This window comes from Panonychus citri, unplaced genomic scaffold (genome assembly GCF_014898815.1).
Source record: "Panonychus citri isolate SS breed McGregor unplaced genomic scaffold, ASM1489881v1 Contig00023, whole genome shotgun sequence".
NCBI classification, from domain to species: Eukaryota; Metazoa; Arthropoda; class Arachnida; order Trombidiformes; family Tetranychidae; genus Panonychus; species Panonychus citri.
In genome coordinates this window covers 213,931-231,585 of record NW_026515428.1, presented here as the reverse complement: position 1 = coordinate 231,585, position 17,655 = coordinate 213,931, and the positions used below count along the sequence as shown (strand labels likewise).

Below are 17,655 nucleotides of genomic sequence, written 5' to 3'. Positions count from 1 at the left end.
AATTATATCATCATATTTGATTAATTAACAGTTAATTATGGATAATGATGATAATCATCTTAACCATTGTGTCTCCCATTTTCAAATTAAAGTCAATAAGTCATCTAATTGTTATCATGATTACTTGTTTCAACCAATTTGCTTGGAAACATACACACAATCAATTGCAATCACTTGTCTTCAATTTACTTTCTATTATTTATCTTCCTTACTTTTTGTTTCTCTTTCTCTTTCTTTTTCTCCTCTGTCTCTCCCTTTTCATCCTCATCATCTATTTTTGCCACTTAATCCATCCCTCACCAATGTTACACTCACTCACAGATTATTATTACCTAACCAAGTCAAGTCCTCCTCATCATCATCATCATCATCATCTGGTGATGATCTGGATGATGCAATTTAAACTTTAATTTACGGTTAAATGATGCAAATACAATACCATCATCTTCCTCATCATCAACAACAATATCAACTGAATTATGTTCAAATACTTTGGCCAAGTTATATTATCTTTAGTTACTCTGTTTTCTTATTGCGTCTCCGTCCTCATCTCTTTTTATCTTCATCTCTCTCTCTCTCTCTTTACCTGATTGTTGATTACTATTTTTGCAATGAAAGTAGTTTTCAGATGATTATGATAATGATTTTTGATTGTTGCTTTTAATTTTCTTCGTGATTAAATTGCAACTGCTTATATTTTATATATTCATCCCTTGTAATTAATAATTTTGTCTTCATCATTAACATCATTATGATGATTAGTGAGTATCAATGATTGTGTATATAATTTTCTCTCTCTCTCTCTCTCTCTCTCATATATGAAAGTTAATTATCCGAATTTCTTTATACTAAATACACTTACCGTTGACTGTTATTAGCAATTAGATACAAGTTAATTTAGTTATTAAATTGTTTTCCTACAATCGGATAGACAAAAAAATATATTATCATGATTACATTTATTGATTTATAATCAATAATCATTTGCTCCCTAATTTCTTCCCACCCTTGATTATGTCCTAATTTCCATGTAATCAGTTGCAATTTCCTATTGTTTCAACTTTGTCATCATCCTGATCAATTATCACGATAATGATACCTGAAGATGATGATTACACTAATTAAGATTATTATATTATGATTTTTGATGATAGTTAATAATAATGATGATGATAATTTGTCTTCTTCCCATTTATGTTTTGACCAGATCAATGTACCGTTATTATTATGATACTTGATAATATTATCATGTTTACATTGATTAATCAGCTACATGAATGATGATTAACATTTACCTTTGAACATTAAAATTAAGAGATTGAGTTGAATTTGTTTATCATCATCATCATGTAATTCAATTTGATGTAAATACAATTATTATCATGTGAAAGGTAAATTGATTGATTGGTTAACTTGGTTAATAATAATAATTGTAAATTCTGGTTTTGCTTTTTGTTTTGTTTTGTTAATCTATCAACCAGGAAATTATCTTGATAAACTTTGATTACTTGTTAACTATCATGATCTTTATGATTAACATGTTACCACAATATAAAAAAAAATTAATAATAATTAACTGTAATTTTTATGGATCATTATCTGTATACATTGATTAGGTTCTTGAAAAAGAGAACAGGTTAATTTAGTTATTGATTAAATCTTTTCTCCTTTAAATTGTGTGTGTTGCATATGAATTTATATCTACTCTGTTGATGATCATTTCTTGATTAACCTTAAATTTCAGGTTGCGTGATTTAAATGGTGTCTTTAAGTGAAAGTGAACATTGATCAGGAAAAAAAATAAACTTTCATTCATTTATTATTTCATTACTTATCATGATGATGATGATGATAACCGATAGTAGATATAACTGTCAACCAATTATATTGGTTTTTAGTATTGTATTATTATGATTATATTTGATTGCGTGTAAAGGATCAGTTCTCAGTCTTCAATCTAACTGAATCTCAATTGATTTTAGACATCAGGGGGTTTGTTATGATGATGATGATAATAAGGAATAAGAATGGATGAAGATGATGATGGAAAAGAGGAAAATTATATTTAGAGGGAGAAAAATCTTACGAAAAAAGAGCAATCCGAGATTTCTTGGGTGGGTAGTGGGTGGAATTGGGTGGTAAGGATGATGGTTCATTCTGTTTATTCATGATGTGTATTATTTGATTCTCTCTCTCTCTCTCTCTCTCTCTCTCTCTCTCTCTCTCTCTCTGAGCAAGAGTATAAGAAGATAATGATGAGAGGTGGAAGATAAAGAAGTTGTTTCAATTGTGTGAACAAGATTTGATGATGTGAGAGAGAGAGTAAGTGAGTGAGTTTTGTTTCTAAATGACGTTTTCCTCTATTGACTTGAAGTTAATATTATGTTTCTATTTTCACATGTTACTGTTGATTAAATCTCTTTAAAGTTTACTGATTTAATTACGTTTTATATTAATCTCTCTGTTGATTGCTTGTTGATCTAATAATATTTTCGATATAATTTTTTATTGGATTAACTTGATTTTAATAATGAAATGATATTGATAATGCTAATGAATTGGGAGGGTTTGTTGTTTTTGTTGTGTTGATGTCAAATTAATGAGATCTAATATTTGATCAAGTGTGTTAACTGTTGGATTAAGTAGTTTTGAGGTTAATCACATTTTGTAGTTCACTTTTTTTTTATCTCGCTGATTTATTTCTGGTCAATCAATAAACTGACCATGGGATCACTATCATCATCTTTCCAGTCTGAAAATGAGGAAAAAGAAAATGCAATTGTGAATGTGTGGGATGAGGATGATGATTATGAAACAAATCAATATTCAACTGGGGGGAAAAGGAAATGATGAAAATGTGTAACAAATATAAGGAGTAAATCGTATTTAAGGACATGGATTACAATGTGTAAAGATTAAATGAAGAAAGGTGAAGATTGAGCGATAGAGAATGCGTGGGGTGGGGTGGGATAGAAGCAGATGAAGATGAAGAGTGAGAGAGAGAGAGATGATGTGGGGTTTTCTATTAGGGGTAAAATAGGAGGAGATTATTGAAAGACTATGGGAAGATGATGAGGGATGATAAAGGGATGATAATGTGGGCCTCGGGCTTGAGTGAACATATAGTATCTTGTTAGATGTTGATCCATGCATCTCATTGTATTTGTTACTAGCAATTAAACTTCCTTCCGTTTTGCATCAACGGACTGCCAGATCACTGTTATTTTATCATCATTTTAAATCATCATCATCATTATCTATCTTCATCTCATGTCTTCTCTTCATAATTATCTCACTTTCTCTCTCTCCCTCTGTCTAATTTTTCTGTTTCCTTCTTGTGACTCTTTCTCTTTCTCCATTCTCTCCCTGTGGAAAGTTTTTGTTTCAATTTATTAGCAAATTCATTTCCACAGGTTCCTTTTACATGAGGATGAGGATGCGAATGATTTTCCTTTCAGAGTAAACAATCTCACTTTCTCACTTTTATCTTGCTTTATTTCTCTCTCTCTCTCTCTCTTTGGTTTCACTAATTACAATTAACTTTTGATGATAGTCAAATTTACTAATTGTTGCAGGATATTTACAATATTTACTTTGTCGTATTCCAGTATTTTGAGTTGTTATTATCCGTTATCATGGTTTTTTTTGATAACATTTTATTGACATGAAGACAAAAAAGTTCAGGGATATTCATTAAAAGGTTTGACTCTTTTTATCAATTATTTAAGGATATTATCATCTTATTTATGTGATTATGGTGATAATGGTCAATTTAACAACTAGGTGATGATATTAAGTTGATATCATATTTTTGTTTGTTACCTTTACATAATCACCTTTCATGATGTGAGGCTGATATAATTTTCATGGTAGTTTGTTATTATTTAGTTGTATTGAATATGGATGGAAATGGTTTTTCATCAGGAAGATGATTACATAGTGATGATGATGTTGAGTTTATGATGATGATCGATAAAACCTTTGAGTTATCAATAATAATATATTTCTGGGGCCTTAAGGGAGCAAATAAGTGTTTATGTAAGTGTGGATGAGAGAGAAGAAGAAGAAGGAGAGAGACTAAGGGAGTAGATGAAAATTTCAATGAAGAGAAAAGAAAAACAAAAAAAAGTAAGAAAAGAAAAGGTAATTGATGAAGATACTTTATAATAAGAAAGGAGGAAGATAAGTTTAAGGGAGGGGATGATGTTGGTCAATTGAGGGCAAAGTTTATTGTAAAATTTAATTGTGATTGCTTTCAATACCTTTGCTTGTCAAAGTCAATTTGCAGGAAAAAAGGATGAAAATGAATTTGAGCTGCGTGAAGACAAGGAAGAGAGAGAGAGAGAGAGAGAGAGAGAGAGGATGAAGATGAGAGAGCAGTTAAAGGTAAACATAGTGTAAAGGATGAAAATTGAATGAGCTTCGGATTGATGATTTTAGTAAGTTAAAGATACATATTATGGTGAAGATAAAGTTGATCGCCTCGTTTTTGTAGGTCAGAGATTGAATTTTGTTCAGTTATCACCATGAAGTCAGAATAATAATAATAAAGGCAATCTCTTATATCTTATCAAGGGCATCAAATGTATTAAGATGATAAGAAGTTACATAAAGATGATGATGATGAGAAAGAGAAGAAAAGAAAGTAAATGAAGAAAATTTTTCACCGAAGATAAATTTTCAGTAAATATCGATCCATCTATCAACAAGAGTAACAACAACATGATCATCATGAAGATAACACGCCTTTAAATATAACTTTATTTTTCTCCTTTTTTTCTCTATCATCATCTTACTTGTCTCTTATTTCTCATCATCATCATCATCATCATCATCATCATCATCATCATCATGTTCATCATCTCTCCCTTATGTGTTATATATTACATTGACTCTCTCTCTCTCTCTCTCTCACTCGCTCTCTCTGTTTTCTCAGTGAGTTGAGGATAAAATTGGAAGATTGTTACTGAGCAATAAACATTGAGAGATAAATAAGGAAAAGAAGATGATTTAACCCAGAAAACAAATATGAATAAAACTCTGGTCTGAATTGCGAATCATGTTAAAGTGTATATGCTAGTATATTTGTGAAAGAAAAAATTTTAAAATTATAATTCATTTCATTCATTTCATTCATGATGATGATCACATATCAAGACATGAATTTGATAAATTGTTATTGATTTTTTGTCTTCACCCAAATAGTTATTTCCCTTTTTCGCTTTGTTGTTCATACTCAAAAGAAAAGTCTATTGATCTGAAGTCTAGTAAATTTTGCTCCTTTTCCTCTTCTTCATCTTCTCTTGATTAGCATTTCAATTGATCCCCTGGAATTGGATCAGATAATTTACAGAATTTAATTCAATGGTTGATTGTTGTGAAACTTTTTCTACTCTCCATTGATTTTTTTTAGTAACAATGTTTAAAAAGATGATGATAGTTGGTGAAGCCTGAGATTAAACTTACTTTTCATTTTGACTGATGATGATGATGAGGATGATGGTGAATGATAAAGTGATTAAAGAGATGATTAAATAAAGTGGATAAAAAGGTTAATTGCAATACAATTGAATTTATTTGTTACGATCAAGTTATCGATATATAAATATAATTGTTGAAACTTTTTCCTTTCCTCGGTTGATTTTATCACTTGTGAGAAAGGTTAATTTGCATAATACGTTTCAATTGATTATCACCATGATCATGATGATGATAATGATGAATATGTTTATTTTTGTTTTCTTTTTCTCATTCTCTCTCTCTCTCTCTTCTTTATTAAATACGATTACTATTGTTGATTAGAATCGTAATCAAGATAATCAAGTTGTTTATTATTTCCTATTCTTTATGTTTATATTAATTTTTTTTCTGTTTTTTTTTCTTTCTCTTTCTCAGTTGACCTATTTTACCTTTTTACCTTTACCCAGAAATTGGGTGGTTATGAGAAGATTACTCAGAATAAGGAATGGAAAAAAGTTTATGATGAACTTGGTGGTGATCCTCGAAGTACCAGTGCGGCAACTTGTACACGGCGACATTTTGAAAGGTTATTATTACCCTTTGAGAATCATTTAGCTGAGGCAAGAGGACTTGTAGTGACCAGAAGATCAACTCGAGGTAGATCAATATCTCCAATACTTCCTGGTGGATCACCAGCTACCAAAGGAGGAGGAGGAGGAGGTGATGACGATTATCAATCGGTTGGAAGTGTCAACTCAACCGAACGTCGATCTCATCGAGGTTCTCACCGCCGTCAAGGTGTACGACAATCTAAACGTTTAAAAGGTGTCGCCTCAATTTCATCATCAACTGGTGGTGGTGTTGGTAATAATAATTCATCGTCAGTTACCGCTGGTGGGTCAGCTTATGGTTCTAATGCTTCATCAACCGCTACCGATGATGATGAATGTTATTCACCAATGTCACAAGAAGATGATACAATTAAGGAAGAGGGTGAAGGTGATATTGAAAATAGTACTAAAAATAATACTAATAATAGTCGATCATCAGTTAAGGAGCGTTCAAGTAAACTTGGTGCTGGTGGAGATGAAGAGAGTCACTCTTTGTCTTCATCATCTTCAAAGAGTCATGATAATAATGGTGCTGAAAACAATGATGATGATGATGGTGGTGATAATGATGGTACAAATAAAAGTAAAGACAATCAAAGTGATTCAATGACAGAAGAAGATGAAGCTTGTGATAATGAGGCAGATGATAGAGGAGAAGGTGGAAGAAGACGAAAAAGAAAGAGAAGAAAAGGAAAGAGTTCAAATTCTAAATGTAAATCACGGAGTCCAAGCGTTGAGAATAATCTTAATTCATCGAATGTTAAAAGGTCACAATCAGAGCGTAAATTTGTTGTTAAAATTGATGGATTGTCAACCGGTGACCCAAAGATACGTAATGAAGAGGAAATCATGTCCGAAGGAGGAGTGACCATCAAAGGTTCATCATCAACAACCACAACAACAACAACGACAACGACAACGACATCACCGCCATCGCCTTCACCGAGCACAATATTGTTACCAAAAAGTGAATCCATGGAAATGGAAGATGATAATAAAAAAGAAGATGAAAAAAGTGATGAAAATGTTAATTTATCAATGAAAGAAATGATCAATAATAAGGAAGATGATTTATCGACAATCGTCAAGTCAACTGATGATGATAATGATAAAGAATCGTTAATTAACTTGGTGAAACATGATAAAAGTGATCAGTCAACTGTTGATAAATTAATTGTACCATTTAAAGATGAAATTAAACCTTTCAATGGTAAAGATTTAAATGAATCTATTGATTGGTTGAAAATAATGTCAACACGTGATGAATATGATAAAATTGCCAATTTAACGGTTGCAAGTAAAAATTGTGATAACATTAGCTCAAATTTATCTAAATCTGATAAAATAGCAACAATTAAAGGTAATCCAAATGATGGAGATAATCAAATTAACAACAATAATAAAAATATTGTTGCCTCACCTTTATCATCAATATCAACATTAATATCGGCAATGGATGTGGCTAAACAACAACAGCAAGTTCATTTATCCAGAGAGATGAAACTTGAGCCAACAATTAATAACATTGATAACCAATTAACTGTTAATCAGCTGATGGATGAAACAAATGTCAACATTGTTCAATCAAATGTTACAACTGGAGGTGTAAATTGTGGCGGTGGTGGAGTTAAAAAATCTCATCATGTTAAAAATAATGCAACAATTTTTCAAAATATTAACTCACGATCATCATCATCATCATCTTCTTCATCTTCATCTTCATCAACTGGTTCATCAACATTATTACCATCCTCAGGTCGACCCAGTGTAATCCAGAAGACACCTTTAAAACCTTGTGTCAAAGTTGTACCCACTTATAAGGATAATCCAATTGATGGATTAGTAAAGGATAACTCGTTGCTTAAGAAGATATCACTTCCCCCCACGGCTCACGCTGCAACTTTTTTAACACTTTCACCCACATGGTATTCACAACCATTCACCACTGGTTCATCACCATCAACATCATCATTACCAGTTAATAGTAAAAATAATAATTTTACTAAAAACAACAGTAATTTTTCATCCTCATCATCTCCATCATCAGCATCTTTGAAGCGTAAACTTGGTCCCTCTTTGAATGAAGACTCACCTGATTCCCTTCCATTGGATTTAACTTATAAAAAGCTTCTCATTGAGCTTAATTGTGAACAGAAAAAGGTTATTACACCAAAGGGAAAAGTACCCGCTCTTGTGAAAGTAAATGAAGGTGATGATAATTGCCCACCGTCGACAATTCTTGATTTAAGTTCAAAAATACGAGTCAAAGAAAGTTCAACTTTATCTAAAACTTGTTCCTCTGGTAATAATAATAATAATAATAATAATTTACCTTCGATACCACAATTAACTAATAAAATTGATAATAATAATAATAATGCTAATCATCGTCCATCACCTAATCATCATCATCATAATCAAGCAAACCAACAATCTTCTCGTCCTAAACAAATTGACGTTGATTCAGTTCCAATCACAAAAGTGCCAAAGAGTAATGCAAATATTAATGAAAGAGTTAAAAACAATTCATCAAAATCTGGTAACAATCAAAATCATCATCATCAACAAAATCAACAACAACCTCCTCCACCCTCACGTCATCATATTAATCAGTCACCATTACCTGTCTCATCACCAATACCTGTCCCTGGTTTAATTGGTATCTTACCACCTTCCTCAACACCGTTATCTGTACCCACAGTTGCCGCTGCCGCTGTTGCACCAATAACTAAGCATCCTCATTCCTCTTCATCATCAATCTCAACCAATAAACAACAACATCAACAAAATATTTCCAATTGTTCATCAAATCGATCTCAAATGGTCAAACCAAGTCCATCTCCAAATGCCTTGAAAGTAAAAGAAAGTAAATTAAATCATTTGTCGTCGGTCAATCATCTTGGATTTGGTCTTAAAGATCTCAATCAACAGCAACAATTATTAATGCAAACACACCTTAATGATTTGGCTAATGGTTTATCCAACCAACAACAACAACAACAACTACATCATCACCATCAACAGCAACAACAACAACAACAACAGCAACAACATCATTCACACCACCAACGCCGTCAACATCAATCACAACAACCTCCCTCATCCCACCATCATCAACAACAACAACAACATAACCACCAGCAACAACAATTACCTCATCAAATGACAAGCATTCCTTTATTATCATCAGATAATCATGATATTCAATCAAAATTACAATCAGCTAATACTCTTAATCAATTACGTGCAATGGTTACACCGGAAAATTTTGCTCTCGCTCAGCAAACAATTGCTCAAGAAATTGCTCTACGTGAGATGGAACGACTTCATCCCAATTTCGCTAAACAAATGAGCCAAATGTCATCAGCCGCCGCTGCTGCAGCGGTTCTTGGCTATCCAACTGGTTTCCATCCAATGATGAACATGTCGGCGGCCCACCGGTTAACCGTTCCATCCTCATCACCTTCAATCTCAGAGTACAATCCAACTTTACCCTCTTTCCTGCCATTTTTAAATACATTTTCACCCCATGGAGCTACTGGAGGTGGAGGTGGTACACAGCCAATGCACCATCCATCCGGAATTTCAACGCCAAATCCCAATAACAATAATAATAATAATAATGCCGCCGCAAACAATGTTAACTCTGCTGTTGCTGCTGCTGCTGCCGCTCTTGCTTCCGGTCATTTTTTTAATCCTACTGCTTTTGCTGGTCAAGGGTTCTTACCCCTTGATCTACTTGGAGGTAATCCTGGTGGTGGTGGAGATGAAAGGTTCTCCGCTGCTGCTGCAGCCGCTGCCGCTGAAAATGATGCCCGATGGAGAGGCTGGTTTGAATCGCGAACCTTTGAATGATACTAATCAAGAAAATTAAAGAAAAAATCAGTCATCATCATTATAAAATCATCATCATTTCTCATTCTAATTCTTCATCATCTTCACCACATTATCTTAATTATATTTAAAGAAAAAGCAAAAAAAATAATAATTAACTAATCATAATTATAGTGAATGTAATAACTGTAATTCATTGTTCTGTATTGTTAATTGCTGCCTTTACGAGCAAATGATGAAAAAAAAAACTTAATAAAAAGAAGATAATTTTTTGAGAAAAAAAATTAATCGTTAAGTTTTTCTGCTAATTCAAACAATTTACTAATTGTTCTATTGTTAATATAATATATTGGCAGTTTATCTTAATTGTTATCAAAATAATTATCTTCTAATGGTCACAATTAGTGATTGAGGAAATTTTTCCTTATTAAGTTGACATATTAACTTTTAATTGTTTAATTGACCATTACAATTAGATTGTAATCTATTTAATTTCTCATAGTTTGATTAGTATGATTAATATTGACAGTTAATGGTTTTAATTTTTGTTAATAATTCACAATCAAGGTTGGTAATTAATTGTAATTATTTTCATTTTTCTCAATGACAGAAACTTTTTTGTTTCGGTTAAACAATCAATCAACTAATCAATTGGTTTAGTAATATTTTTTGTTATATGTTAATTACAATTTGACATTGACACCATTTAACCATTTTTAATGAGTATTAACTTTAATCATTTGAATCAGGTTGATTTAACCAATGAAAAGTTAATTAATTGTGAAAGTTTGTTAATTTCATCAATCGGTTGGATTTTTTTTTCTCTCATTTTTGTTGATAAACAGGAAGGGAAAAGTCAATTAACTTTAATCACTTAATCAGTTTAAAAGAAACATTTAATTGGTAATAATAATGATGATGATAAAGAACGAAAAGTTTAATTGTGATTACAATTAAATGAGAACGAAAGAAAATTAAAAAAAAAGTTGAATTGAATTTGGAATCGTTGTTACCATGACTACGAAGGTTCGGCGGGTGATTTGAAAAACTTTTCGAAATTTGAATTAATTTGATCGAGCCTGTTTTTCTCTCTCTTCGTTTTCGTTTAGGCTAAAGGTCATTTCAGCGGTTCGAAGTAAATAACGACCGAAGGAAATATAAGGTAAATTGGGCTGTTTTTGTAGATCTAAAAGAAAGCGGAAAATTTTCACTCGATTTTTAATCGCTAGGAAATCATCGATTATCGCGATCAGGCCAATGATTAGAATGACCTGGATGATTAGAACGGTTATTAGAATTGCTGAGATAATGAGGAAAAATCTGTCCAACCCGAAGGGTATTTTCTCAATTGCTAAAAGGAAAATTGAATCTTCGATGAATTGATTCAACAGATCGGGACAAATATCAGTATTCCAGATGAACATTTCGTTACAAAGATCACCGGGAAAGTTGAGAATACAAAAGTACCCGTTCGTTTCATCGTCGAAAAAGACTAACCAACGATCATCGGGAAAATCGACGATCGCTCGAACTGAGAGTAAATCGATGGTAAAATAATCTGAAACCAGGAAACCTGAGGGAATGGAACGTGGATTAAATGGAGAATGAAAATTGTACCATTCGAAAATGGTTCGAACTACAAGTCGAGGAGAAATTAGGGAGAAAAATCCAAATATCGATTCATTGTACATTGGAAGAATATACTTGGCATGAATTGGATCAACAATCCAATAGCTGGTTAAATTAGTTCGAATAAATTGTTGATTAGAAAATTGGAACCAACGGTTTTCCTTGAAGAAAAAAGTATTTCCAAATAATCGGTTAGATTGATCGGTAATCGTTAAACTTGCATGAATTCCAGTGATTAAATTGTTCCAATCAGCCAACGGTCTATCAGGCAGTAAAGGTTTCGACAGATCAGATGACCAATTGAAATAATTTTCTCCCTTGAAAATATAAATTCGCCCATCGATTGTCCGAACCGCCGTATCGATCATACCATCGTCACAAAGGTCCAACAAAGGTGAGACTTTAGTACAATCAGTTAATCGTATAAAAAGTTTAACAACAATCAGAAGAAAGAAATAGTTATTTGTAATCATCGATAAACAATTTCAACAATTATCGTGATTAAAAAATTAACTTAAATCTCCTAAGAAAAGATAAAAATTAAGATTAACTTTTTTTCTCAAGAGTTTGAGACAATCAAAATGTAGATTTATGAACAAACCCCGAAGAGTAAAAATCTCAATTTGATTTTTTTCATTTCAACGGTTTAATTGTCGACTGATGATTTAATTGTTTCTTTTGTTTAACCTTTTGATTAATTAAGGTAAGAATCAACTTCTTTATGAATTGTTTGTCAATCTAAATGATTATTTAAAAGAATTTACCTTTGGATTGAAAATCTATTGGGTAGAATTTTCTTTTTCTCAATTTTGTTCTCTTTTTAGATTTGTTTTTTTTTCTATTCTTTTTGTTTTCAAATTAGACTAACCTTTTGTCTGTTTGTTTGTTTGTTTGTTTCGTTTGCTATATTTTAGATTATGGACCAATCAAAACCTTCACAATCATCACAATCAGCAGGACCATCATCACCTTCACTTTTACATCCGAATCCAAGACGTTTATTTGTCCGTAATCTTGGTTATAAGAGACGTAAAGAAGTTCTGATCAGATATTATACCAAATTTTTCAATCAATTTGGAGCAGTTGAATTTTTCGATGTTGCCTGGGATCATATACGAAATGCTGCCAAAGGTTATGGTTTTGTGACCTTTAAAAAACTTGAAGATGCAGAGAGGGTTCTTGCTCTCACTCCAAAAGAGTTATATGTCACTGGAGTCAATAAGACTGTTGTAGTTTATCCAGCAACCCAGAAGACAATGGAATTGATTAAAAATGAATTGAAAGAATTAGCTATAGAAAGAGAGGCGGTTAGACAACAGAAAGATGAGCTACTCTCCAGCCCATTAAAGGAAACATGTGATGAACCAGAAGATGAAGAAGCAAAGAAAGAGGAAGATGAACCAAAAGAACCAGTTGAAAATCCAAGTGAATCTCCCGCCAATAATCCAGAAGAGAAATTGAGTAAACTGACAATTAACGATTTAGATGATGTGACACTTTTGGTTATTTTCGACCATTTTCCAGTGAAAGAAAGGTTCCTCTTCTCGATGGGTAATTAGCACTAAACACAATAATATCCTTGCGAAAATCTAATCACTATCTCTCTCTCTCTCTCTCTCTCTCTAATCCAATTCAATTGTCCAATTCTAATTTTCTCTCATTACAGTTAATTCTCGGTTTGCTCGGTTAATGGAAACAACTTGGGCTGGAACAACAAGGTTAAGCTTCAGGGAATCGTTTTGTCTTTGGCAAGGTCAAAGTATGAATTGAATTATATTCAACTGAGCTTCCATGTTAACATCCTGTTCAGTGTAATACCCTTTAAATTAGTTATCCGTTTGGTCAGTCATCTAATTATGCTTGATAAAGCTAACTGACCATCGACTTTTACTGTTGAGAAATCAACATCAGTTATTAAGCTTTTAAATTTGTGTTGAGTTGAAAAATGTCATCAACAGATTAGTTTTAAAATAAGATCAATCTAATTGACTCATTTGTTTACATTTTTCTGATGACTAAACGCTTGACCATATTCACTGATTGGTCAAAGGAGATAATTAGTGATAATTTTAACAGCTAGATTACTTAATCTTGATTTACTTTTTCTCTCTATTTGTTTTGCTAATTGTTGTCAATATTTTTTTTCTCCCTAATCGCAGCTCTTGATTCTAATATTTTATTCAAAGTTCTCAAGAAATGTCCAGGCCTTAAAACTCTTGATTTCTATCAAACGGCAACCACTTTCGATGATAAAACTTGCGATATAATTGGTAATTAACTTTTCTCTCTCTCAAACCGACACTTTCAATTAACTAATATTCTTCCGACTTGTGATCACTTTTTTATTCCAGGGAGATGTTGTCCTCTCCTCGAAAAGCTAGTCATTCGTGATACCGCTCTAAACAAATACAGTGTCACCACAATTGGAAAATTCTGTCCAAATTTAAAGGTAATTATTATACAGCCAAAGATTTCGAGTTTGCAATCACCTAATTAAATCATTCGCGCAGATAATGATAATCAGAGGACCATTTAGCACCAAGAGATACCATCGTTTAAGTTAGAAGAGGGTATTATCATACCCTTTGGGTTAACTTAATCTCTCAATGATCATACTAATATTTAACTGTGTTAATGATTCAATTACTGGTTGCAAATTCAATCACTTTGTTGTACTAGAATTGATTTAATTTTCTTTTCTCATCCCGTTCTCATTAAATATACTGATTATTAGTTTATCGATTTCGGTAAATGTGAAAATGTTACGGAAAAAGGACTTTGGGGACTTTTTCATTTACGACCTGATTTGGAGAAAATCATTTTATCTAATTGTGAATTGGTTACTGGTCGTTGTTTCTATTTATTAAACAATCTTTCGTATCTTGATGTAACTAATTGTTCACCAGTAAGTATAACAATTTAACTCTTCAAAAATGTTTAATATTCGATTAACTTTAATTGTCTTCTCAATTTTAGGTTCTAAATGCAAGTTACTCAAGATTAGCTCAACACTGTGCTAAAACATTGAAGGTACTTTTAGCACCACCGATGACCAACGATGGATTATCTGATATTTGCCGAATTTTTTGTAATCTTGAGCGCCTCGAAGTAGATCAAACGGCTCTTGATCGTAAGTCGATCTATAAATTTAAACTCGATTCAAGAACGTTGAATAGTTTGATTAATCTGATTTGCTATCTTTCTCTTCACCAGCCTTCCTAATTGGATGTAATCATCTTGCCCAATTAACCAAACTCGAGAAACTGATCTTCCGTCCAGAACTTTCCGATTTAAATGATGAAAATTTTCAATTCATCTTCTCAAATTTACCTCTCTTACGGGAATTGACCTTGTTTGGTAACGATAATGTTACCGATGCTTCCGTTACTAGTCTACCGGAACAATGTCCAAATTTAAAGTTAATCAATCTTGAAGGTTTTAAATTTGGCGATGCAACAATTAAATCATTCGTTGCTTTTAAAAATCTAGAATCATTAACAGTCTCGGGAAGTTTAATTACCGATGAAGGTGTTGCTCATCTATTATCACAATCACCTAATCTTGAATTACTCGGAGTCAATTCTTGTCTTGGAATCAGTTTGAAAACACTATCCAATGCTTACGAATTAATTACTCAAGGATTGGTTAATAAAAAGTTAATCATTTGCTATAACAATTGTCGAATCCGAATCAGCGAGTTCAAGGACAAAGATGATGTTCGACGATATGAATCAAAGGACATTTGGGGTTCCGATGAAGAATATGCTGATTATCCTGATTATGAACCAGAATTTGATGAACTCGAGGATTATGATCATGATTTTCCTTATGCTGATTATCACAATTACTCGGACGAAGATGATTTTATCGCTGATGGTGATCTCGATTTCGAGGAAGAAGAACTCACATAAATCAATTGACAATCGACTTTTTTTCACCGTCACCATTTCGTTTTCACAATTTCAGAGTTTTAATTGTCATCGAAAATCACAATTTATAGTTTTTTACTTTTCTTCTGTACATTAATTAAGCTCATCGAACACAATCAACTCTAAATCATGATCTCTGTTTCTACTTTCGTAAACAATTTAAATCAATTGATCTCTTTCTAATTTTCTATTCAAAAATAACAATTTAAATAAAAATTATCTCCTTTATTAGCTAATTGTGATTCACAATAATCTTGTTTGAAAGAGTTGATCTGTTGATCGATTTTTTTTGTTGTTGAAAATGAATCAATAGTTGGTCTCTTTTCAATACAAACTTTTACCATGATCAATGTTCATTTTAAATTGTAGCTTGTAAATGATTAACAACCGATCACGACTAGAAACAGAGAGAGAGAGGACAATTAACTTTGTAATTGGGTTTTGTATTGTTACACAATCTTGAAGTTTTAAATAGTATTACAAAAGTTGATTGATTGGAATTGGAAAAAGTTTGATTTTTTTCAGAACAAAAAATTCAATTAGCATCATGATCATCAGAATCTTTCTCAGATTCAGAGGTCATAGTAACATCACCAGAGGTCAAAGCTCTACCAGGAATATAACCCGCTTTCAATAGTTGATTAAGTCTTTCAATTTCTTCCAGTGTCTTGGCTTTGGCAATCGCGGCTTTAATTGCTTCCACATCGGCTGGAGTATGAATCGGTTTACCATGTTGATTTGTCGTCGATCTGTTGGTCTCAATGTTGTTATTATTGTTGGTGGTGATGGTTGATGAGGTTGTAGAATTTGAATTAGAAGTGATAAATGTTTTCGATTTGATTCCAATTTCTCTTGCCAATTGTTTACCTTTTCCACCTTTAAACAAACTAGCTGATTCTTCACGTTCCTTTCGTTTAATTTTACAAAAATCGAGTATCTTTAATTTGGGCAGCTTATGGATAACATATTGTCGATAATATTTTTTGGTTGTCAATGGATTATTAAGTAAACAAAGACATTCTAATTTAGGTAGACAAGATAATCCATCAATATCACCAAGTTCACCAAGTGAATTATTGGTTAATATTAACCATTCAAGATTGGGTAAACAGGAATCCAAATCATTAGCGATACGATTAATCCTATTGTTGCTGATTAAAATTTTCTTCAATCGTAATAAAAGGGGAAAACCATCTAATCGTCTTATGTTATTATCAGTGAAATCGATACAATCAAATTGATCCAAACAAGCGCCGAGATTTTCAATCACACTGATCTTATAATCACGAAGATCCAATTCTCGATCCTTAGTCGCTGGATTAATATACTGACGAGCATTGGCAACAATATCTACAGTTAACTTCATCTCTGTTTGTCACATAAAATATAATCAAAAATTAGAAAACAAAAGTAAATTTAATTTGACAGATCAAATTGTTTATAGAAGAAGATGAAAGAAACAAAAAAAAATCGGTTACAAATAATGAAAAGAAACACATGTTGACCAATGGGAGAAGAAAAAAAGGCGGAAAATTCAAAAAAGAGAAAAAAAAATTTCTCTTAATCGAAAATTGTTCATATGTATCGTTTTCTTCTAAAACGTTAGATGGCGCTAGGGACTAGTCGATATTCGAATCTTTCTATCTGGTATTTTCTATCCACTAGACTCTATGGAAATTATTGGATTCGGATGAAGACTTGGTGATTACCGAATTTTCTAATCTCGAAAGCGGAAACCGAATAGGTGAAATTCCCGTTGATCATTTAATTCTCTCACTTTGATTACAAATCTATTGGTAAGTTGATCTGTTGTTGATTATTAATTGACTTTGTTTCGTTAATTGTGTTTATTGAAAATCAATCGAGTTGATTACTATTGTTAATTGTTCTCTTGTAAAAGAATAATTAACATTTACCTTGTGTAATATTTACCGTTTCTTTTTTCTTTTGGTCAACATTTGGTTTACCTTTTTTTCCCCTTGACGATTCGTTTGGATTTCTATCTCTTTTTCTTTGGCCTAAGGCTTAATTTGGATTAATCTGTGGATACAATTTGAATTTATTGTTTCAGGTGAATATGTTTAATTGTTTATTGTAATTTAAATGACAAAAAGTGTTACTCATACTCATCAAAAGAGGGCGATTGATATTTGACTTTTTTTTCAGTTGAAAAAAAAATTGTCCGGTTGATA

At 32.1% G+C, this 17,655-nt stretch overlaps 4 protein-coding genes across 5 annotated transcripts in view; 2 read left to right on the top strand and 2 right to left on the bottom strand.

Moving 5' to 3' along the window:
• The window catches only part of LOC128394863 (bromodomain-containing protein DDB_G0280777-like), a 37,988-nt gene extending 27,795 nt beyond the window's left edge, over nucleotides 1-10,193 (top strand). Inside the window, exon 5 of the mRNA XM_053355236.1 lies at nucleotides 5,896-10,193. Within this exon, the coding sequence (XP_053211211.1) occupies nucleotides 5,896-9,926 (4,031 nt within the window). The 3' untranslated portion in view covers nucleotides 9,927-10,193. The remainder of the gene's footprint in view (nucleotides 1-5,895) is intronic.
• A 585-nt stretch (nucleotides 10,194-10,778) lies between these two features.
• LOC128395130 (uncharacterized) lies at nucleotides 10,779-12,540 on the bottom strand. 2 transcript variants are annotated; one of them, XM_053355534.1, is made up of 2 exons: nucleotides 12,403-12,540; nucleotides 10,779-12,057 (listed from the first exon to the last, which is right to left on the bottom strand). In XM_053355534.1, exon 2 carries the CDS (start codon nucleotides 12,005-12,007, stop codon nucleotides 10,970-10,972), a length of 1,038 nt encoding a protein of 345 aa, XP_053211509.1. In that variant the 5' UTR covers nucleotides 12,008-12,057; nucleotides 12,403-12,540; the 3' UTR covers nucleotides 10,779-10,969. The 2 variants fall into 2 exon arrangements, with proteins under 2 accessions (XP_053211509.1, XP_053211516.1); XM_053355541.1 differs by having other exon boundaries at nucleotides 10,785-11,934; nucleotides 12,403-12,528.
• Nucleotides 12,452-15,699, top strand: LOC128394994 (F-box/LRR-repeat protein 7-like). The gene is made up of 7 exons (XM_053355381.1): nucleotides 12,452-13,085; nucleotides 13,201-13,293; nucleotides 13,694-13,804; nucleotides 13,886-13,983; nucleotides 14,269-14,439; nucleotides 14,511-14,664; nucleotides 14,748-15,699. Exons 1-7 carry the CDS (start codon nucleotides 12,452-12,454, stop codon nucleotides 15,443-15,445), a joined length of 1,959 nt encoding a protein of 652 aa, XP_053211356.1. The 3' UTR covers nucleotides 15,446-15,699.
• A 186-nt stretch (nucleotides 15,700-15,885) lies between these two features.
• LOC128395175 (U2 small nuclear ribonucleoprotein A'-like) lies at nucleotides 15,886-16,904 on the bottom strand. Its single transcript, XM_053355583.1, has one exon. It carries the CDS (start codon nucleotides 16,827-16,829, stop codon nucleotides 15,999-16,001), a length of 831 nt encoding a protein of 276 aa, XP_053211558.1. The 5' UTR covers nucleotides 16,830-16,904; the 3' UTR covers nucleotides 15,886-15,998.
• Nucleotides 16,905-17,655: the final 751 nt, after the last annotated feature.

Bases quoted from the DNA above. Each gene is read 5' to 3' on its own strand.
- LOC128395130 (XM_053355534.1), bottom strand. From the start codon at position 12,007: ATGATTACAAATAACTATTTCTTTCTTCTGATTGTTGTTAAACTTTTT.
- LOC128395175 (XM_053355583.1), bottom strand. From the start codon at position 16,829: ATGAAGTTAACTGTAGATATTGTTGCCAATGCTCGTCAGTATATTAAT.
- LOC128394994 (XM_053355381.1), top strand. From the start codon at position 12,452: ATGGACCAATCAAAACCTTCACAATCATCACAATCAGCAGGACCATCA. The intron at 13,294-13,693 runs GTATGAATTGAA...CCCTAATCGCAG, and splicing joins TTGTCTTTGGCAAGGTCAAA to CTCTTGATTCTAATATTTTA. The intron at 13,805-13,885 runs GTAATTAACTTT...TTTTTATTCCAG, and splicing joins TAAAACTTGCGATATAATTG to GGAGATGTTGTCCTCTCCTC.